The sequence below is a fragment of the Myiozetetes cayanensis genome, unplaced genomic scaffold (genome assembly GCF_022539395.1).
Source record: "Myiozetetes cayanensis isolate MyiCay16 unplaced genomic scaffold, myiCay2020 scf1, whole genome shotgun sequence".
In the NCBI taxonomy this organism is placed as follows: domain Eukaryota; kingdom Metazoa; phylum Chordata; class Aves; order Passeriformes; family Tyrannidae; genus Myiozetetes; species Myiozetetes cayanensis.
Window position 1 is genome coordinate 141,649,097 of NW_026086604.1, and position 23,749 is coordinate 141,672,845.

Sequence of the window (23,749 nt, forward strand, 5' to 3'; positions counted from 1 at the left end):
ACCATAAATATTCCTGGGATATTAGGATCTGAATGTACAGAATTTGCTTACTAAATGAGCCTTCAAGTTGTATGTTATGTTTCAGTGGAATTGTGTACGGTATCGACCGTTCATGGACCCAGCCGAGTATCTTAGGGGTTAAAACCATATTTAGTTTTATTATAAGGTTAAAAGTTGTTGACTTATTACCCTCAAAGGCAGTTTGTTGCTATTTTTACTTCAATTTGTCATCATGTTGTTATGGATTTCCAAACGAGCTTCCCGGTGTTCATAACACAAATAGTTCCGATGCTACAGAGTGTCGGGATTGAGGTTTCAGTTGCAGGTTTTAGTTGACCTTGCTTCTCTGTGTCATGTTGTTATGCAATTATACCTATTTATGTGGGATTGTATTTATATATATCTTTACTATCTCTATATATAGTTAGATGGGTTAAAAATAGAAATTACATCGCTTTAAATGGTGCATTAAAAATTATATACCTATTTTTAAACTGTACAGTCACATTACATTCTTTCCAAGGAAAGCAACTGTCAGCTTCTTTTGACATAGACCCCATCGTGCTGTTGTCTTCCTGTTCCCCAAACTGGTCATTGAACAAAGAAGATTTGGCATAGTGTTATCTTTTGAATAGTCAAAACCAAGTTTTTAGAAGAAAATCTTGGTGCTATTACTTATTTTTGTGTAAGGGATTGATAAGATTTGTATCTGTTGAAATCCCACAAGACAGCACCAGCACACACACAGCAGAGGAGGCTACAGGTGATTTGGATGATGGATATCTTAAATGCAGCAACTCTCACCTTTGTTTTCTTCTGGTAGTTCCTCATGGCCATCAGTTGTCAGGGGGAGGGAATGGGAGTCCTGCTGTACTGCTTTTGCTGTCAGAGTAGGTGATGTCTTGACTTGATCCTAAAATGGCCCATGGGGAGAGAAACTCCATTTTGTTCACAATTCCACAGACATTTTTGTAATAAGGTTCCCTCATCCTCCTAAACACGACTGAACAGTGTTTCATTTGATGGGCTGGGCCTGAGGATCCTCATGTGCAGAAACCTGGGCTCTGCTGCAGACTCTGGAACGGGATGCCCTGCAGAAGAAACAACTTCCTCCTTCCAGCAATGTCTGGCTTAGTTTAGGCTGCCTTATCTCCATCCCACTTGGTTCTTTCTTCCATTTTCTCTAACTGGGCAGTCTGTTCAGAAAGCTTTTCAGATTTTATTTGTTCGTCTGTTATGACCTGTGTCTTCTTCACTAGTCTGGTCATCCAGCTCATCTCTCCCTAACTGTAGCATGGTATTGAATCTGCTGGGTTTTGGTTTTAGTTCTCATCCTGTGGAATCATTGACCAGTTCCCTTGTTAAATCAGTCTCAGGCTTTCTTCCTGAATTCCTTGTTGAGTCTCAGAATTTGTTTGTTTTCAGAACCAATGTGTCTCACAGCACCAGCAGTTCTTGGGAAAAAAGTTGCTCAATTCTGCTTGTACATGCTTGACCTGCATGGAGCTTCAGAAAAAGCAGCTAAAAATCCAAGCCTGAGCTGTGTGCAAATCATCTTGTAGCCTTGTAGCATGATCAAAGTAGATGGAACTTCTTTTTACCATCTTCTACAAATCTGAGATACAGGGCAGCATCTGCCAAATGTCAGTCATTTGACCTTTCATGCCCTAAAATGGGATGCAAGAACTATTCAAGGAAAACCTTGCATCATTTTTAGTGTATTATTCCCTAATTTGCTTCCTGCCTTCTCTCCCTTCAGAAAGGATTCAACTTTCTTTTGCTTAAAACTTGCTTAAAGGATCGTTCAGCTCAGCATTCCCAGCTCACTGAAATTCTAAATATGACTGTGTTTGCAAGTCTATGAATATTTCAGACAACTTTCATTTTCAGCATAATCTCTGTCTAGTGCTTCTCATGATGATGTTAGATGAGAGTGGATTTGGGTACATGTCCTATCAGTGATATCTATGGAGAGTTTTCCTGAAATGGAGCAGGAATTCTGTGTCCATTATTTCCCAGAAGTAAGGCCACTTGTGTGTTTTCTCTTGTGCATTTTTCTGGAGATGATAACTGGCCTAGGTATTAATTGGAGCGATTTTGATGGCAGTGGTGACACTTTGAAGGGGGTGTTTTTACAAACTTGACTTTGTTCTATGTTCTGATGTTCCAACATGCATTTTTTATGCATAGACTGAGATACAAAATACGTTGTCATGACAGTGCAAAACAGAGATAATAGTGTATTTTAGTCCATAAAAGTGAAATCTATACTTTCTATTTTGGTTTAGTTTTGTTGGAAACTGTGAAATTGATTTGGAGATCAAGAGATACTTCTGCAGAGCTGGTGTGAAAAGTATACAGGTAAAATTAAAATTTTTGATATTGATATCACTGAATCATTATTTTCTAATGAAATAATTTATAAGAAAGAATGAGTAATTGTGTAGTTTTGTTGCTTACTATTTTTTTCTCAGTTGAATAGTATTGATATTGCATAATAATTTCAGTAACATGACTTGGGGAAAGGATACATTTCTCTAAGATGTAGAGTTATTTTAAATATGTAACCTACAGGAAAAGCTGGAGATAATTTCACATCAAACCAATATTCATGTCATGTGGCAGTTCATAAAGGGACCATGGAGCTTAAAATTTTTATTTTACTTAATAGTTCAGTATTAGATGCAATTATTAGTAGGTACTATTAGTATTAGTAGCCTTGCCTTCTGACATTGTTTTTGAAATTTTCTTAGCTTTCTGGTAACAGATGTCTCTCTAATGAGGAAAATTAGTTTGTTCTTTTGCATGTGTGTGCCTTGACACATCTATAACCATTTACCTGCTTTTGTTCTATTACCTGTGGATGCTATTTCTTGTTTCTTTTGGCAGGTTTGTTTACATTGAGCTTTATAAACAATCTACTTCATAGTTTTAGCAAAATTACCACTAATGTGACACAGCAGCATGCAGATGAATGTAATGAATTTGTAAACCCAACTGTTAAGTGCTTGTGTGAAGTTTTTTTGGTTTGGATGACATGTAAAGCTATACAAACATATAGTTCATCCATAAGCCAGAATTTAATTAGAAGTGTGAGCATTGTCAGCAGATAAGTTTTATTTGAAACTTGAACTAAAGTCAGTTCTATTGTCTTTTTTTCCCTCCTCTTCCACAGATCCATGGCACCATGAGGGTTATCCTGGAGCCACTAATTGGAGACATGCCCCTAATTGGAGCACTATCCCTCTTTTTCCTTAGGAAACCTGTAAGTACTTTTGCCTCTCTCTCCACTCTCTTTAGAGTGCTGATGACAGTAGTCAGAAGATGATGGAGCAAGAACTGAGCAGCAAAAGGAAAGAACTTGGGAAATTAACCATTTGGTTAAACTTTCCTTGATAAATACTGGACAAATTTTATTAATACCAGAAAAAAACAATATGGTTAGTAATTACCTTGGAATTTGGAAATGTGTTTTGTCAAAGCTGTCAAACTTTTCTTACAAGTCTTTTGGATAAGGAAATATCAATACAAATACAATATCTAGATTTGTTATAAAAAAAGCTTTTGTTACTGTTCTTACGACAGTCTGCAGGTAGTCATGGTCTAAGTTAAGATTGACAAAATCTGTGCAAGATTGTTTTGAGAACCATGCTGGTGTTAGCACAGATTAAATTTAGAATGGGTTTTTTGAAATTACTCACCCACTTTGAAGTTTTTTGTCCCAGGTAGCAGGGGGGCAATTTCCATTACATTTACCAATGACCCCAAGTATGAGGATGGATAAAGCACATAGTGGGATGGAACTGGAATTTAGGAGTTCAGAAGCTGAAAGGAGAGAGAATGTCATGTAATTCAACTGGAATATGTGCTAGGGCAAAGGGCACATTTGGGAATAACAGTGAAACAAAGGTGAACCAACAAGGTCTTGCTGGTATGGAAATGATACAGCCAGGTTGGAGAGTGTAAACAAGAGGACAACCCGCAAATGCTTTCAGTTTTAGGCACAGCAGTTCAACAGATCTTGTTTTATAAAAATACAAAGAAGAAAATAAGACAAATTGCACTCTTGCTGGTGGAAAATTCTTTGATGTTGTAGCTGTGTCTCAGGCAGTTTCAGCAATTGCAAGTTTAGTACTGCTCATAATAAGGATCGGTAAGAGAGATCAATAGAAAATGTCTCTGTAGCGTAAGAATTTCCATGATCTTCACATCTTTAAAGAAATTAATTGTTTCCATCTCTTGGAATTATATTATCCATTGGAAGCTTTTGTTTCTTGGATATGTCCTAATTAAACATTGAAATGTATGATGCCAAGATTTAACAGTTCCAGACTGCTAGGTCACAAATTACAAGTATATGGGTTTAGACACTTTGAAGCATCTCAGATTGATCATCTTGGTTCCTCAGCAGTCTGCAACTCTGAAAAGTTTGTTTACTTTTCAGGGTTTGGGGGGGTGGGAGTGAATTCTTTACTTCAACAGCTTTAGAAGGTATGTTGTTATTTTGTTGAAGGAAATCACATTCCTGTAACACAGTTCTTTAGACCAAGTGTCCTATGATAAATTTTTTGCTAACTTGTTGGAAAGATAGGTTTGTGTGGGTGTTTCTGTATGGCCTGGGAAAAACTTGTGGTGTCACTTGTGTCATTTATGTGCCTTGTTTCATCTGTCTAGAGAAACCATGTGTGCTTGGGTAGAGGGACTGTAGACTTAAATATAAGTAAAGTATGCAAGAATTTGGAAATATTTTGTGGCTAATTTAGTGAGGTTTTTTGTAAAAGTGAATCAGTTCATGCAAAGCTGATAAAACATCAGTGGTCTTGTTTGGAAATAATTGTTGGGGAAGTACATTGGGATGAACCAAATTTGGATTTCCACACATTTCTTTGAAGTGAGTTAAAACATTAGGAGATCTCTGCTTAAGTTTCCTCTCGTTTTTACCCTCTGGCTGAGCAGTGTGAGTGCAGGGCATCTGTTACTGTTCATGTTTATACTGCAGACTAAGCACAGCCCTGACAAGGATTGAATGCTGACTGATGCTGGTTTGCACTATGTAATTGTTAATGTTCTCTCTGATATTATTATTTTGCTATTTAGTGCTCTTCTAAACAATTTCCAGACTCAGTACAGTGCCCAGCTCATTGCATGGACAATCCAATAAACAACTTCAATGCAAACATTCTGTTTTAGAGGAGCAGGGAGAAGAGGTTAGCTTTGTGGACAGAGGCTGGCTTTTTATCTTTCTTTTTTTTTTTTCCCTATGAGAACAACCTTTCTTCAAGTTCTAGATGTGGTTTATGTTGTCTCTCTCAGTTCTGTTTTGTATTGACTGACAAAGTGAATACAGAGCACAGTCCTTCTGCAGAAGCCATTCTGACACTCAGTGCTGGAGTCACTTCCTTGGGGTACCTCCCACAGCTACTCCTGCTTTGGTGCTTTCTGGGGGAGAGGTAGGAAAGCTGGCAGTGGATGGGGAGGGAGGAATCAGCAGCAGCCTTGCTTGTAAGGCAGCTCCAGACACTTCTCTGCTTCCCAGCATGGTGCTGTGGCAGCTTGGATCCAAACCTTACACTTGTGGTACTCCCAGAGACCCCTCCAGCAGATTTTGGCTCCGCACTGTGCCCAGTCCTTTCTCTCCCTGATGTTCTCTAAGTGTTGTGCATCTGCAGAGTGCTTAATTAGGACAACTAGCACCTGAGTTAATAAACTGAAAATACATCAAATGAAACACATCTCCTTTGTGGTCAGTGTCTGACCTTTGGGAAATACTTTGTCCATAGTAATTTTATCCTTACTCCATGACATGTTATTAGGGGTTTGACTGACCTAGTGGGACAAAAAAGAACGGGAAGTAGACTGGAGTATCAGTTTGGACTATTAAAAGTCAAGCCTCTCCCCCCAATGTATTCAATTACAAAAATATTAAAAGTATTTTTCACCCTCCTTCCATTTAAAAACTAAGCTAGAGGTCAAGGTCCAAGCAAATGTTAAGGGTGAATGGTCCAAAAGATAATTAAGTTATTCCATAATTTTGACAGTTATACATGGCTGTTCAGCTTTTTCCAAGCAGACTTCTCCCCACACTGCAGTGTGTTTTCTTAGTGTTTATTTTTCTAACTTCTGTAGAAAAATGCAAAATAATGCTTATTATAGCAATACCCAAATTCTGCTCTCTTATTAGAGAGCAAGTGGCTGCAGCCAAGGAAAGCTTTTCTTAAATATTTTTGTTAGAAGAGAAGAGGAATGAGTTGGCAACTAGCATTAGATTTTGTTCTCATATTTTCCAGCCTAAAGTAACTGGCAACAATTCCTCTTGCTTTGTATCATCTGTTTGCTGGCCTTAATGACTATATAAGGCAACATGGCCTAAATTAATAGTTCTGAGCATACTTGTTTAATGAGTTTACCACTCTCATTCTTCTGAGTAATGCATGGGGTTTGATGCTTCCAAGAGTTCTAACACTGTATGAAACTTCTTATATACTGTATTTTGTGGTTCTTGTGAAAAAGGTACTAGAAGTTTCATAATCTTCATATGTCCAAATATGTAGGAGATTTCAAGGGAAAGAAATATGTGTATTCTAATGTTTGAAGTAGTCTTTTAAATCTCTGAGTGTCAGTGCTAGAGAGAAGGTAGCAGTGTGTAAATAGTCAGGATTTGTAAGGCTGTTTACATACTTCTCCTTATGTTAACATTATGATAGTTACCAGATATTTGGCTTCTCGAAGTTTCTGTTATCTTTTACTTTTTAGGCCAAACCAGTACATAGTTACTTTGGTTTTTGGTTCAGTTATAGAAGTGTATATGGCTTACAGTTGTACTGCAAACTGGTAATTTTCAAAAGCTAGTTCAGTGACACACTGAATATTGAAGGTGTGTCCTAACCCAACCTTTTTCTCTTAAAAAAAACCCTACCCTCCCAACAAAATAAACGTATGAAAATACTAATACTATTGTTCCAAAAAGAACAATGGCTGGAAAACAGGATGTCTTCCAGGAAAAGTGGGCAGCTTTTCCAAAGCTCTCATTTTTAGATTCACAGTTTTGCCTTCCTACTTGCTGACTTAAGCACTACTCTCCCTCTACTCACTTTACAGATTAGTTCTGTCCTGTAGTTTTATTTTAATATTGGTTTAGGTTCATTTAATATTGGCTGCCTTTGGAAAATTGGCTGGATGTGACTTTCAAAATTGTAAGTATTGATGAATATTAAATTCAAAAGAAGTGCTTGTAGGAAGAATGAGTCCTAGTGAAATGGCTGGAAAAACCACAAAGTGGTTATGTAGAATGCAGAAGAATGTTGTTTTGGTTTGCTTTTAGTTGATCAAAAATGCCTTTACAACATATAAGACTAATGTTCAAAATTCTATAACCTCTTTTAAAGGGGTTTGTGAAGCACCTGGATAAATGCTGATGTGCAGGTAATATTTGATAAGAATTAGTCTTGTTTCTTATAAAGTGAGAGTGATTTGCACTGTTACTCAACATACTTGTAATTTGCTATACTTACATTTTTTCAGTGATTTCAAATTTTCATAGCTTATGGGATGTTTCAGGGGCCATCACAGTTGGTGCTTCCACAGTACCATATTCTTTCCTCCCTGTGCCCTCCCATTCAATGTTATTGTCTCTCCTAAACTAGTGTGGAAACTTCTGCTCCTGGAGGAAGCTGGTTAAGGGACATAAACTGGCAGGATATTAAACACAACAAGAAGTGTCCTGTTTGCTGCCCTTCAGGTGTATTTTAGCATCCTGAGCTGGCTCACTACAGAATCAGGAGATTCTCAGGACTAGTGTGAGGGTGTGAATCGAAATGCAGATTGGTAGAAAGGCAGAAAGTGGAGAGAATTGGCTCGAACTGAAGCTGTGAGGAGCTGACACTGGGGAACAGCAGGTGCCCTGGGCTTGTGTAAAGTCAGCTGGATCCTTCTGGTCACTTCAACTCAAAACTTGTCTGCTCTGTCTCTAACCTCCCTACTACACATCTTATCTCTCTTACCTCACTTAAATCTTCTGAGAGTTACAACTGAAAAGCTCAGTACTGCTAAACACAGTTCCTGAGCAGAGATGTGCTGTGTTTTCCATAGCAGTGATGAAAGACTTTCTGTAGTATTGTGTAGTCAAACCTCATTTGAGAGCCTGAGTTTATTATATATTTGCTGAGGAGATAAACTGGATAATGCTACATATTAAATTATTATAATAATATTAGCACTGAGCCCTGTAGTGATAATGGGCTGTGCTCTGTTAACAGGCAAATTGTACCGTGTCTCTGCATGACCATTCACAAGCAACAGAAAAGGGCATGTTAGTCCCCTCCTTGTAATAAATTTCTGAGAAGAATCACAATTTATCCCATGGAATTGTATCATTGGGCCCTGTAATAGAGCTTAAATTTTTCCTACAGAAGTCTTACCCTTCCATAACTTGATTAAGAGGAAGTTGTTAATCAGCATTTTAAAAATACTCTGTGGCTTCTCTTCTGAGAGTCAGTAGTGCTTATGGCAGCCAAATCAAGCCACAAGGTTGGCAGTGTTAGAAGCTGCCTTTTGTGTGGCTGTGAACTTTATTTATGGCCCTGTGTATTGTACATTCCAGTACATCTTTTTCCCTTTGTAAAGGTTTCTGGGGTATTGAGAACACCCAGTATGTTCAAAGCTCATCAGATTTTAGCCTTTTCTTATGTGCTGCAGGGCTTTATTTTTTGTATTTCTTTTAAACTCTACTGCGTTTATGTGTTGCGTTAGTTCTCGGTACAGAGCCTTGGTAAGACATGAATTCCTTGGTTTTCAGGGAGGAAACATAATTTGTTTTCACTCCTCTGAGCAGAGGAAGAATTGAGAGAGCTTTGAGTAACAAGACACACGTTCTACTTGGTTGGAAAGTGTAACTGGTGTCTGAAATCCCGCTCCAGGCCAGTGAGGTGGCTGGGAAGAGTCTCTGCAAGGCTTAGCACCTCTCTCACTTGCAATGTGTTGTGGAAAGACACTACATCATTTCTGGCTTCTGGCAGAATTTCACTTGGTGACAAATCCTGAACGCAGTCTTTCCAGTGCCCTGTTTTTTCTGCTGCAGAGAACCAGCTGGCATTCCCTGAATTTAGCTAAACTAAGAGAACCATGCATTGCTCAAAGCAGTGACAGAGAAGGAAATGAGATTGTTTAGCTATTTTTTAAATATAGAAGTTTTTTATATTCAGTGCTTCATAAAAGATTCATCAGTCTTTTGCTTACTCCCTTTTTCTCTGTAGGGCTCTTCAGTTAGTTAGGATGGTGATGTTGCTTTAACCTGCCCTCAGGTTAGGGAGATTTGCCTCTCTTAGTCTACTATGAGTTTGTCTGCTGCCAGTGTTATTTCTTTACTACTGCAGGTATAAGATGTTTTTTTGTCTGACCTAGTGTTGATGTGTGGAAAACTCTTTGTTTTCTTACATTACAAAAGATGTATCTTATGCTGGTCTGATTATGTTAGAAAGCCAAGTGCAGAGTTTAAACAACCTCATTGAAAGGAATGTCAGGGTGATGGGCAGGGAGAGATAGAACACTAAAATTAAAAAAAAAACAAACCAAACAAAAACCAGAAGAAAACCGTTTGTCACTTATACCTGTAGACATAAAATTAAAGTGTGTGTTCTTGCTGGTAGAACTGGAAAGGAGGCTCTGTGGTGGGCAAATGTAACAAATCTCATCTGCAAGGAGAACTTACCTTCAAAGCCCACATAGCGAAAGCTTGATTGATGCCAGGAAGGCTCATGTTCCTTCCCAAATGTTTAATGGCTTAAGATTTATTTGCAAAGCTTTTCTAATAATCCTGTAAAGTGCTTAGCCTTAGTAATGTTTTTTTAATTTCTGAGCTTCAACTTTGACTGAAAAAGATTTGTCTTTAACATTTCTGAAATTGGCCTTTGTCTTCGTATTTATTCCTGTGGATGAGGAGAATTTCTGATATTATATGTCCTGATTGCATTTCTTGTCTATATGGCCACTCTTAGTGGCACTGTTTTTTTGTGATTTTTGTGTAATTATTTTATACATTCTTCATGCTCTAAGGACTGGTGACAGAATGAATTGGTAGCCTTGTGTTTGAGAAGAGATGTGTAATAATCAAAGTACTGACAGTGACATTGTATCATAGGCACTGTATGTGTTTCATATGCTGCTGCAACCTTTTGAAATGCTTTTTAGTCACATCAGTGGAAAATATTTCAGTTCTCAGTGGCATGTCTTAGGTTGTTCTTCGTTTTGGTTTGGATTGTGGCAGTTAATACAGAAACCACTATGACACGAGTTGCAGTTGAGCGTAGGAGATGTTTGGCAATGCTGAATTTCAGCATGCATTGTGTTGCTCAATGCATTTATTGGGTTAAGTCTATTTAGGAGACAGCACAGGACTCTGCTGTGTTAACTGTCATGGTAATACACGAAACAAAACAGGAAAAGAACAGGAAATGCAGATATTTTCTCATTTGCTATTTAGTCTGAAAACATAATTATGTAAAACTGTTAAATATGGGATGCAGGTACAAGCACCTTCGGGTAGGGACCACTTTTTGGAGGTATTTATGGGTGTGCATTTGCCTTACATTTCACCTAGGATAATGAAAAAATAATTAATCATATAATAAACTGGGTTCTTTGTCTTAAAGCAGTATCAAATTATTTCTTCCAGATCCTTGGTAGGCTACATAGATTTTTAAAGTGTCACATAATGTACAGTTAAAGCTTGTGTTTAGAACAAGAGAATTAGTCTGAAAACTCAAGTTGTGGTTAGTCTCATCAGCTCGTACAGCCCAGCCCAGCGTTAGCCTTGTTTGTGGCAAGGGCATGTTGCTGACTCATGTAGATTCTTGCAATACATCCCATGATATGTCTTGCCTTTTGTTTTGAAATACCTGGTTATTACATCTTATTACCTTTTTCATTGAAAGGATAATGATTTTTTTTTTCAGCTTAATTGTTTGCTACAGGTAGGCCAGGTAATGTTTTTTATAGGTAACGTTGCTGAAATATTTTGCCAGCATTACAAAAGTATATTAAGTAACAGCGCTTCTTATGTGAGTAAATGTGTTGTATTATCTTTAGTGGAAGTATTCACAAAGGAAATCACTAATTAAACTATTAATAGACCTTTTGTAAAAGAGAGGTATGTGCTATTTTTTTAAAAAAGAAAGTGAGTGTAGGGTGATGATTCCTGTCTGTGGAAATATGCAACATATATTGTTGTAGAGGTCTGTTGTTTTGTTTCAGCTTTTAGCTGAACCACCACAATCAGTCTTTTAACTGAGGAATCTCAAAATCCTTTTATCATGCAGTTATGCTTAGATGAGGTTATTTAGGTTTGGTAATTGGGTGAGTTTGGATTTGTTTGTTGCCTGTATAGTCGGTTAAGTTCTATGCAGTTAATAGAAAGCACTCAGTGGGAAGGGAAATAAGGAAACTCGGGTCTGTTGGTTTTGTTATCTAGAAATAGAATATTATAGGATTGAAAAGGACATTTTACATTAGTTGTTGATGCCAACAGTCCTGAAACAGAATAGGTGCCTTTATACAGCATAATATTCTGTAAAGATTTTCGGTGAAGAAAGTATATATAATCTAGTAATGAGTGACCACGTTAATTATTTCTGAGGATTTTTTCACTTTCATACTTAATCCTGTTGATACCTATTTTCTTTACTGCATCAGTGCTAGAATGAATTTGTCTCTTTGTCATTGAAAACAGCCTTCTCTATGTTTGCAAGCTGTTGTCATGTCCTCCTTCCATCTTCTTAATTCCAGTCCTTCATTCTTTCTGTGGGTCATGTCTTCTAGATCTCTTATTTTGCTGCTCTCACACGGGATTCTTCTTCAACTTATTATACTTTTGCAAATTTATGTTGGTGACTGTAACAGGTCTATGGTGAATCCAAAAATATTTCTCCAGAAAATGAGACCACATTTCATTATTCTGTATTGGTTGTATGGAGTAGATCCTGTGTACCTGTGTATGTTGGGTGTGTGTGTAAGGGTGGATAAGAGGATGGTGAGTTTTTGTAACTGTTTTAAAAGAAGTGTCTGAAAATTCCTTAGAATGGAAGAGACTCGTTTTGTTTGTATAAGAAAATCCTGGAAACTAGTTATTAAATCTCCACAGATCAGCATCTATAGCAATAGGGTTTATTCCCTCAGTGTTATGAATTCTAAGTCACTTTTCTTTTTTTTTTCTTCCCCTCCCTCCTCCTTTTCTCTGTAATTCACAGCTTTTGGAAATTAACTGGACTGGACTGACCAATCTTCTGGATGTTCCGGGACTGAAGTGAGTATACCTAGAGCAGTGTTTGTTATATCTGCACCCTTAGCAAGCCTCAGAAAACCTGAAGACCGTCAATTAAATCATATTTAGGTTAGCTGACTCTGAGCAGTTACCTCATAATGTAGAATTCTATGAAACTGCTCAGTTTGCAGAAGGCAGTGATTTCACCACAAGTCAAAGGACATCAAAAGTGTATCTCGTAGGCCTTGTTAACAGTATTTTGAAAATATCATTTTTAATCTGCATTTTTAAGTGTTCTCAGCCTTTCCAGACTTCCAGAATCTTGTGAGTTTCCTATCTGCCATGTCCTAAGACAGCAGAAAGACCAAGACCCCTTTTTTTGCGCCAGTGGGTTCACAACATCTTGGCTCCTGGCTTTGTGTGCCAGTCCATCTCTGTTTGCTTGTGTAAAGGTAGTTTGAAATACCTTAAGACTCTACTCAAACTAAGTAAACTTTCTAATCTCTTTAAGTGCCTACTTTTAAAGCTTTCAGTTTATTATGTGAAGATCAAGTGGAGTAGCAGAAATATTGACCATATATAGCTGTAAAAAATGCTTAGCTTTTTAGAGCTTTTCCTAATACCACATGATAAAAACCCCAAAGAAGAGAGCATCAATAGAGGTGAAAACCAAGCTGCTTTGAATCATTGCAACCCTGATAAAGCTAATTCCATGAATATATTCATAATTATGAAGTTGTAATAGATACCCAGGGGCTTTTTAATATTCAGACAATGGCTAAGGAGATAATGGTGGATCTGATACACGCCTGTATTTTGTGACTACTCCTTTCATTAGCTCCCATACCCTCAACAGTTGGCTGACTGCAGAATTATTTCTTATTGTTTAAAAACAGGGTTTGAATTTAGGTATTAAATTAATCCTTTAGAGCTCAATTTTGTGAGTGAAGCAGGTTTTGCTTTACTTAGACACGTGAAGCCATTGCGTGGAATCCCAGCTGAACAGTTTGAAATTAGAACTTGCATTAAGTAGGTTAATGGCTGCAAGAATTGCTCATATTCCAAGCCTGCTTAAGGCTGCCTCTGAGGAAAGAGATTTTCTTCATGAGTGAGAGAAAATGGCTTCCAGAATACAGCTCCTGAGGAATATTTCGCTCTTTTGACATAACAGGACTAAATTTACATTTAGCTCTTAAGCCTACGAGGCTCCTGAGATTCATATCCTGGTGCATATTTGCCTGACTGCAAACACAAAGCCTCAGATGTAAACAAAGTCTCGCTAAATAACTCAAGTTTATGGTTTCCAGAGCAACCAAACTTGGCCACACGTGCACAAACTGGTGCCATCTAGATGTGGTATAGTTTCTATAGTAACTGTAACTGAGGTGACTCATGTTCCTCTACTCTCTTCCTTGCCAAGAGGTTTCTTTAGCGCTGTATTTGTTTTTCTTATCTGTATAGATAAGGTGAATATTTTGGTATGACAACGTGACATATTGTAGTTGTCATAAACAATGATGAACAAGAGATTACTGCTGCCACAGGTACCTTTTTAGTGCTGCAGCTGTTGGCTCCACACTGAACTACTACTTTGTAATCTGTTTGCAAATGTCTTCTACTAATTGAATTTCTGCATTTGCTGCTGGAAGCTTCCCTGTCAACTGTTAACAACTTCCATTGCTCTTCCTATATGACTTCCCCAAGGAGAAAGATACAAAAGTGATTCATATTCCATCGTTAGGATAGCTTAGAAGTGGAATTAAAATTTCCCTGTGAGGAGGAGCCAGGCTGTGAGAATACTCAAGTGCTGTCAGGAGAGGGTGTGGATGATGGGAAGATGTTGTGGTTGTTTGAGATACAGTAAAAACTCTGTGGAGTGAGAGATGTGCTGTGTCTGCAGTACAAATAAAGGCAGTGCAGGAAAAATACATAGCTGCCTATTCTATGATACAAATTAGGTAGAGCTAAATATAGAGCAATACAAAAGGGAGGTAACTGCCAATTATTTTTCTGCAATGAAACTGAGCTTTTGAAGAACAGTCTAATAAACTCTGTGAAACATTTCAGACTTCTCTCGTTTTTATGAAATGAAAAAATAATTGTACTTAGAACCAATAACTAGAGTCTTATGATCTTAGGAAGCTGTTTATCAGTGATGCATCAACGTAAGGGTTAAAATTGTTACATCTTTCTTTGTTGCCTGATCAGTGTTTTGTCTCTATTATCCATAGATCAGACCTCTTATTTTAAGGAACAAAACAGTGAAAAACATTGTCATTTTTGCCTTGTATTCATGAAGAATGCTTGTATCTGGGAGCATTCCAATTGGCTAATACTAGATAAGTTTTAAACAGCTTGAAACCATCATGTTGTTTTAGAATTCATTTAGTCCATTAGTTAGTTATGATCTTCAGTGTTCTTATTCAGCTCCACATATTTGAAGACAGGGTATCTGTTACCTCCTAGGAGTCCAGTTTCTCTGTGTAACAGTGAAATTTCATTAATGCTGGCTCTTTTCCTCAGGTGTTTTAGTGAAATTCAAGCATTTATGTTGGGATAAAATTATGAGATTGACTTTGGAATCACAGTTGGGGTTTGGTCCTAGCATAAAGGATTGTCAATCCTCCCAGTGACCGGGCTGTGTTGTGCTTCTGGCTGTTTCTTTCTCTTCTTCAAGGAGATTTGCTGTAGCTCTATTTGAACATTAGTCAACCTCTGAACCTTTTGCTAGTCTAGAGTCCCTTTATTTATGCCTGTAGCTAATTTCATAATGTCTGTGGTCTTAACTAAATACTAGAGAAGAGCACGATAACCTTTCTTTCAAGCTGCCTTTCTCGCACTGCTCCTTTGCTTTCTCTGACCTAGGTCAGTTTGTTTTCTCCATTAATCATCTGTCCTAAAGGCACTGAGCATAAAGGCAGAGCTTTCTCTTCTTGCCAGGTAGAGATACTAACAAAAGCAGGAACAAATCAAATTTATCTGATCTTTCCATTGAAGTTTTGCCATCAGACTTGTATTTTGAAAAGTTGCTTGTGAAGTTACCAACACCTCAGCCTTTTTTTCCCTTTTAATGTTAAGACTGGTTGAGATGTTTATCTTCAGTGTTTATGTCAACTCTAACAAAATAATGACTTCTATTTTCTTGGCTCATTTCAGAGAAAGTTTAGCACACATAAATTGAAAAGTAGATGTTTAGCAAAATGGAGCTGAAAAAGTCTGAAAAGCAGCACGTTAAAATGATGGCTAAAGTAAGCTACTTTTCAGATAACATGATTATCTTCTGGTAGTAGTTGTCTTAAGAATTACTGAAACTATGAATTTCTAGGGTTCATGTAGAATGCAAATCTTTGTAAATATGATTGAATAGGCTCTGCATGACGGGAAGGGAAATGAAGACTCCTCTTTAGGGCAGATGTGAATTAACTCACAGAAGGGGAGAGGAAACATTTCCTCTGAGCAGTATCTTAACCTCATCCAATGTTGCTTCGATCTAGCCACGAGTCTGCACAGACCTGTCCATTGATCTTGGTACAGCCTGGAGCTCCTTCTGTTCCTGTTGTACAGGAGACCATAAAAAATTAAGCCATGTTCTCTCAAATATGATAGTTCCTCTGGATTTACAGTGGAAGTGGGCAGCCAGGAGGATGCAGGCTGTGCAGGTTGCAAATCTCTGGCATGAAAGATCAACATGCATTTCTAATGGGTGGGATTGCATTAAATGGGTTCCTTCTGTTACCCTTCTCTAGCATAATGGTTATTGCTCACCACAAATTTTTCTTCTGAAATGAAAATGTAGCATGTCTACATTTCACACTGCAGCACTTCTGGTTTTATGTGCTACCTCCTGAGTCAGAGCTGCTCCCAGCTGCAGATTCAGTCTTGGGAAAACTTCACAAGGTGCTTACACACAAGTGCTTCATCTGAAAAATGTTCTAAGTTATCAGACATTATCTGCATCTTGACTGCCCAAAGATTAAAAAGGGAATCGTGAAGTGTATTTAGGAGGAGAAGTTGTTCATCCCTGAAGCAGCTCCACCAGCTTTAGTGAGAGTGCACCTGCAGTTCAGAGTATCTCAGGCGTTTTTATCATTTTCTCTCTGAACCTTTGCACAGACTCCTGAGATCTCCCTGGGTGCTGGTGTTCCACGGGGCTCTGTAGCACTCCAGTTCTGCCTATTGTCCGTGTAGGCAGTGTGTGGAACCAGTGCTGTGGGGTCTGACAGCAAACTGATCTGCTGTCAGTTCAGACCCAAACTGGGTGAACTTGTATTGTTCTTTTTTCTGTGTTTGTGGAAGGGTGAGGGCTTGGGTTTTTAAATGATTCATCACCAGTGTGATTGCACTGCCACTCCCTTTTCACAGAACAAAACCTGTTTTGCTTCCCTAGGCTACGTTTTACTCAGCCACGAGGTTTTTTTTCAGTGTCTCTGGTGTAAATGACGGTCCTCCCAGCTCAAAAGGACAATTGGTTTCATAACAATACAGGAACGAGTAGCCAAACTTCCAGGGACAGTTAAATCATGGTTGAAATTCAAAAGTAAATAAACAGTTACCATCTGCTTGGTTATATGCAATGTAGGCAGGAAAACTTATGCAATAGCCTTTTACCCTGGCTAGTTTTTAAAGCCGGTGGTGAGGGGGGAATTGGCTGTGGAGGGAAATGGGAACTTTATGTTCATCCCTGTGGCATCTGCTATTTAGTGTCAGCTGCTTCCACCTGGTGGCCATTTGGGCAAGAATCCTTTATTTAAAAAAGAAAAAGTGTTAAAAAACCAGATGTGTTTTCTACCCCCCCAGAAAGGCAAATATTTTCTCCACTTCGGTTTTTAGGTGGCAAAAAGATTATGTTGGTGTGGCATAGCACCTTTAATTCTGATGAAGTAACTGAGGATTCTTTTCTCCAACAGTGGCTTATCAGATACAATAATATTGGATATAATATCCAACTACTTGGTCCTTCCAAATAGAATCACAGTCCCCCTTGTCAGTGAAGTGCAGATTGCTCAGCTGCGGTTTCCTATACCAAAGGTAAGCATGTTTCTGGTAATATTAATAATTTGGCATTTAGGTTTTTTTCTGCAGTAGTAACTCTTAAGGACACATGTGTGAATTCCTAAATATGGTTACTGCAGTAATACAAGTTACTGTGAATCCAGTCACTGCAAAGAAGTGATTTAATTAATAAGCAATTTCTGTGGAGTTAATGTTTCATAAGAACACCAAGAAGGATTTTTTTCAGTTTTGATAGAACCTTAAACTGAGTAGACTAAAAATTAAGTATTGTATGGTTTATATTATCCCTGTAAATTACAGTTAATGTGCTTCACCTAAAAGTTGTTACTATTTATTGCTACTCACTTCCAATAGCATGGTATTTCTTGACATAACTGATGTGTTTCTGATGGTTAATGACAGTTTTTCTTGCCAGGAATCTCTTGAGTGCTAAGTCTGTTGTGTGTTGGGATCATCACTGATATCCCTCTATTTACAGTGTGCCCAAACTAAGTTGCATGTTAAGGAAATTGCAGTGGAAATTATAAAACATCCATTACATAAATTGTGATGACCTGGAAGCTTTCAGATTACTACACAGGCTCATCTTTTCCTTTTTCAGGGTGTTCTAAGGATACACTTTATTGAAGCTCAGGACCTGGAGGGGAAAGATACTTACCTAAAAGGGATTGTCAAAGGAAAGTCAGATCCTTATGGAATCATCCGTGTGGGCAACCAGATTTTCCAAAGCAAGGTCATCAAAGAAAATCTCAATCCGAAATGGAATGAAGTTTATGAGGTATAACCAATTAAAATACCGTGCTGTACATCCTGTAAAGTTGTCTTCTAAAGTTTCTTTTGTTGAAGAAGATACTCTGGGAATGTCCTCAAGGAGCCAAAAAAGCCCAGAGTTCTGTGACAAAACCCAGAAATGCCCCATTGATGTATATACTTTTTTTTTTTGTCTAGACTAAGCACCAGTAATTCTGAAAAGCAGTTTAGAGTCTTAGAGCCAACATCAGCAAATCTCATCTGAAAAGCTCTCATACTTGCTGTACCCCTTAAATTGCATTTTTTTAAAGCATTTACTTACTGACATATTTTATTACACAAAGGCACTGCAGTCACTGTTTTACTGTCCAACTGACAGAGCCATCTCACTGTACTTCCAGGCCTTAGTCTATGAACATCCAGGACAGGAGCTGGAGATTGAGCTCTTTGATGAAGACCCAGATAAAGATGACTTCCTGGGAAGGTAAATGTTATGGAGAATGTGTTTGTGCGTGTTGAAAAGAGATGAAATAATGTGATGTAGTCTTTTAATTACTTTTATTTTGTTGCAGTTGTGGCTTGGCTATATAACTATTTATAAATCAATTATCTTTTCAAAACTATGGTACTAAGTAGTTCCCTAATTGCTTCATGTATGTAAATATATTTATATTAAAATGTGCTTGTGTGTTTATACACATATCTATATGTTTATATCTTTTTTTAAAAATAAGGTAAGTATTGTGGGTACACAGAATTGTGCCCTGGGTGTTTAATGTTTGTCAGCTAGCACTAAGTCTTAATTATTTCTTCAGGCAAAGTTAATACAGTTTTATAACTGTGTATATTCTTCATCATCGTAGCTTTTAAATGACTCTCAAGTTTATTTTTCTCTAAGAGCTGATCTTAACTGTTTGATCAAAGAAAAAATTTTTCTGTATTGCTTTTGCAAACATGAGTCACTCGTAGATTCCACAGGCCACAGGTGTTTAGCCATAAACATTTCAGGGTTTCAGTCACCTTCTTTCTCCAGTAATTTGTCAGCTTTATTTCTTGCAGAGTTTTGGAGCTTCCCATTGTTGCTTTCCATGCAGAGTAGCACTCCTTTATTTTTCCAGCTCCTTCTCTTTTAACAGGAGCAACAGTACTTACTTCTCCTTAAATTAAAGAAGTAGGCAGTACAAAGCCTTGTTTCCTTTGCACTTCGCTAATCTTACACCGAGGTGGTAGTGGGGGAAGTGACAGAATGTACATCAGTACTAATACAGTAAAAAGCCAGACAAATGTTCATGCAGTTGTCTGCCCTGTTTGATTTTTGGCAGATTCGTTCCCTGGCACATTTTTAGCTTGTGTGAACCAGCACTCTGCCAGACACTGCCCGAGCATGAGTTTGGTCACAGAACACGTCCAGGTGCTGTTTGCAGAGGGCAGTTTGGACATGGTCTGTGCTTTGAGATTTTGGTCATATCTGTGTGAGCCATACTGTGCCAGTTGCTCTTGTAGCTGCAAAATGGGCTCCAGCATAGGCACATTTTCTGTTATCCTGCACTCATCTCTGTTCAAACATTTCATTCCCTACTTTTCTTGCTCTTAGGGGCTAAAAGAAGAGCATTCTGCTCTTTAGATCTCAGTGGAAGCCTGGAAGCACAGGGGGAGCTGAGTTCTGCATTAAATCTTTTGTTTCTTGGCTAAAATGCTATATTTTTTTTCCTTTTTTTCTAGTTTGATGATAGATTTAATTGAAGTTGAAAAGGAGCGTCTTCTAGATGAGGTAAATTCAGTGAGTTTTGGTTTAAAAAGACCCATATGTTGTATATATAGCTGTTCTTGGATTATTTTTCCTGGTATTTTTCCATTTAGTGGTTCGTGTATATGCAAAAATAACTTTCATGGTATAGAAATAGATCCCCTGATGACCAGTACAGTGGTTTAAGGAATATCTTAACTGGTGAAATCTGAAAAATAATGCCATTCTTTGTCTGTCTTGGGGTTTCAAGGTTACTACTCTATAAATGCAAAAAATAGCAACTTATATTTGGTGAGAGTTTTTCCTTGCAAGAGAATAGTTAATTACCCAGTTTAACTATTATTAGACTTAGAAGACTAATTTTTTTCGTGTATGTAAGAGAGGCTTTTATAGCAACATTATGCAGGGTTTGTATTCCCAGAACACCTTTACAGAACTTAAAGAATTCTCTTGGTATTTTAAAGATGCTTTTCCTATATAATGTAGTTACCTAGTTAGGCTTGTCTGGCTGTTTTTGTTATGTTATTTTTTGTTACTTGTGTTGTAATTTTTGATGTGAATTTTGAACGAGTCAGATTTTTTCAGTTTATGCAGACCTCAGCTTTAAGAGATGTCCGGTAGAGCTTAGTGTTTCATAAATTGCATAAATTGCAGTCATATATTTGTTTGGTGTCAGATTATTTCCCATTACTCTGCTTAATTTTCAGTGGTTTACTTTGGATGAAGTGTCCAAAGGAAAGTTGCATTTAAAATTGGAATGGCTCACATTGATGCCAACTGCTGACAATCTAGACAAGGTATTAAAGGAGCACATTACTTCTAATTTTAATTGTTGTGGGGTGATTTTGTTGTGATTTTTTTGTTTGTTAAGTACATAACTAATTTAATTCTCTAGCTGTTGTGCAGTTGGATAAACCTGTGACTTTATTCCAAGCTATCTGTCTACAGAAATCTCAAACTGTCAATGTACTATTGTGACATGGGATTTAAAAATCCTTTTGTCATTCTGTTCTTTTCCCTTAATGCTGTCGTTTGAGAACAGCAACTAACATTGCATTAGCCTGGGATATAAAGCTGGATATATTATAATCTGTCCAATCTAACAAAAATAATTAAAAAATGCAGTAAGAAATTTCCATAAAAATGGAAGTAGAAATCTAATAAAAATCAATACGAGTCTTGAAAACTTACTTTTTGTGCTTCGTGGGGTGAATTTGTGAACGTTTGTGTTTTGGGAGATGTTTTTAAAATATTCTTCAGGAATGGGACAGAAATAGTAGTACCTGATTTTCAGGAAGGCTCACAGGGTGGTTTTGCTTTAGGTGCTAACAAGCATTAGAGCTGACAAAGACCAAGCCAACGATGGGCTCTCATCTGCATTGCTTATCCTCTACCTGGACTCCGCCAGAAACCTGCCCGTAAGTCACAGCCGCTGGGCACCCTTTTGTCACGGGTGTGTCCTGAGCCCTTGCAGCATGTCCTGCCTGGCAGTGTGCCACACTGCTTTACTAACACTCACTGGGCCAGGGAGTCTTTACTTTCTCTCCTGTCAAAAACGTGTAATGTAAGGTCCACCTTTTTAGTAGTATAGTGTTATAGCTCTGTTTAATAAAACATGACTCTGTAATCAGTTTGATTTTTCTTTAAAAATGCTCCTTTCCTGGACTTGAAAGGCTGCATGCTTTTATTACACAGTGTTTTCTATAAAAAGAGTGGGATCAGCATGAGGAATTTTAAGGAACTAACTGGGAGAAAAGACCCACTTCCTTGAGTTCAGGTGAACTTGCTTGCCTTGGCTCAGGGTATTGCTGCAGGTTTGAAGGTACTGAAGTCTTCATCATGAAATGAATACTGTGCAGTCGATGTTACAGTGGCAGAACACTTGTAGGAGATTGTTTGTCAGACTTTTTTTTGAGAATTGTTTATTTGCTTGTGCAAAACATTAAAAAAAATGATTCTGTCACTCTATGGATTATCCTATGGGACTGTAAAATAGCTTGGTTTGGAATTTATTTCAGGTTAGTAAAGTACTGCTCCTGGTTGTAACTGATAGCAGTATTAAAGTAAACCCTGTTATAAAGATATGTGAAGATTACCATTGAGTTTTGCAGTTTTTCAGCATTGCTATTAGATGAGAAGTTCTGGAAGTGATGACTGAAGTACTAACCAGGGAATATAGTTTTCAAGCCTTGGATTTTTTTTTTTTGCATGCATTTTGCAAATTTATCTGCTCAATTGTAAGTTAAAATGCTGTCTCATTGCGGTGACAAATGAAATCTTAGTAGCCCAAACAGTTTACATCACTGACTAGTGATTACATGGTTGTTCCAGGCTGTAGAGAGCAGAGTTTGGAAGTAGTATTTTGAAGCTATCTTAAAAGCTAAAAAGACTCATTTGGAATAGATCCCCACATTATCTTTTTAACAATGTATTGAATTCAGGCAAACTGTGTAACTTAGCAGAAAAAGAAAATAATTACTTCAGTACAGAAGAAGCAGTAATAGAATAGAATTATGATGTGCTCAGCATCAGTGTCAAAATACTGCAAGACTCAGAAAGTCTGTCTGCCATCTCTTTTGTGCACTAAATTCAACAGAACCCATATCTACATTTCCTTGTTCTACTACCAAATAACCAAATTGAATATATTTCTTAAAAGACACGAAAGCCTCTTACATGACTCAGAGTTCTCTCATCCACACTTTCCAATCTTTTCCATACAGTTCTGCTTCTCTGTGTTGGATTAGCTTCTCCAGCAAATACTCAGAGGCTTTGCCATAAGTTAATTTTTTACCTTCCTGTTTTAAACAAACACTCTCTAACACTGTCTCTAAAGTAGGCAATCTAAACTGTAGGGCACAGAAAGGGGAAGTGCCTTTCACAAAGCTGACCAGTTGGGGAATTTGGAAACAGAATCCCAAAAAAGTAGTTGCTACAAATGACTCTGTATTTAACTTCAAGTCATTTTCTTTCCAGTATTATAAAGAATGTAATAGAAAGTAACGTGAAACACTTGAAAGTGTTCAAGTTTTGTGTACAAGTTTACAGCAATAAAATAATATGGTACTGTGTTAAATTAAAGTTCTCCAAAACCAAAAAGGCTTCAGAGTTAGGTGGGGGAAATACCATAGGAAGACTTCTTCATGGAGGAGAACTGAAAAGACTCCTGTACATTCTATAAAGACAACATCATGGAGCTGCTACATAAACTGCAGTGAATTACAGTAAATACAGCTTTTTTATGGGCATAGGATTCTAATCTGGAACAATATTTACAAGACTTAAACATGAAAGTCCACTGGTTTCTCATGTTTTGTTCATATTCAGTGATGGGGTTATGTAGAATAACAGCAAAAAAATCACTCTCTTGAGTTGCTTGTATTTACGGGGAAGAGAAAATTGCAAGAGAATGAAGGGTTAAAATGACACTGACCCTTATTAATAGTTTGGAAGACTTTTGTGCACAACTTTAATGTTATAGCTGAAATCTTTTCTAGATCAATAAGTACTTTTAATTACCTTGAAAATTGCTTTAAGTTGATGCTTATCACCAGTACACTTTAGATCATGTCATCAGCCTTGTTTTGTTGGAGTTACAGGCATTTCTTTTGCTGGGGGGGCATCACAGCTGTGAGCTTCTGAGACATGGGGATGGTTTATCTGAAAAAGAAATAGAAATGGTGTAGAAGGCTGGTCTCTTAAGTTTCATTAGTGGGATCTGCCATATAAATCTCAACTACCAGGAGTGAACTTGGAAAGTGGGTTAATATATTTGAATAATTAATACAAAATAAAATTCAAAAAGCATTTCATGTTGCTGTGCTACGGAAAGTCATGTAACAGATGAAACTATTTGTAATGACAAATATTTACTTCTTGTTATCTGCTGTTTTCTCTGGAATCCTTTGACTGTTTTCCTTAACTTTTTTGTGTAGTAAAGCTGCTTATGCATTCATTCTGCCACAATCCCATCACTCTGCTTTCTC

General features: G+C 37.5%; 1 protein-coding gene across 3 annotated transcripts in view; it reads left to right on the top strand.

Moving 5' to 3' along the window:
* Positions 1–23,749, top strand: part of ESYT2 (extended synaptotagmin 2) — a 77,522-nt gene that overhangs the window by 35,335 nt on the left and 18,438 nt on the right. For all 3 annotated transcript variants that reach the window (XM_050310534.1, XM_050310542.1, XM_050310550.1), the window contains exons 5-13: positions 2,289–2,361; positions 3,176–3,265; positions 12,240–12,295; positions 17,161–17,281; positions 17,868–18,044; positions 18,418–18,500; positions 19,739–19,787; positions 20,471–20,560; positions 21,086–21,181. In XM_050310534.1, the coding sequence (XP_050166491.1) occupies positions 2,289–2,361; positions 3,176–3,265; positions 12,240–12,295; positions 17,161–17,281; positions 17,868–18,044; positions 18,418–18,500; positions 19,739–19,787; positions 20,471–20,560; positions 21,086–21,181 (835 nt within the window). The remainder of the gene's footprint in view (positions 1–2,288; positions 2,362–3,175; positions 3,266–12,239; positions 12,296–17,160; positions 17,282–17,867; positions 18,045–18,417; positions 18,501–19,738; positions 19,788–20,470; positions 20,561–21,085; positions 21,182–23,749) is intronic.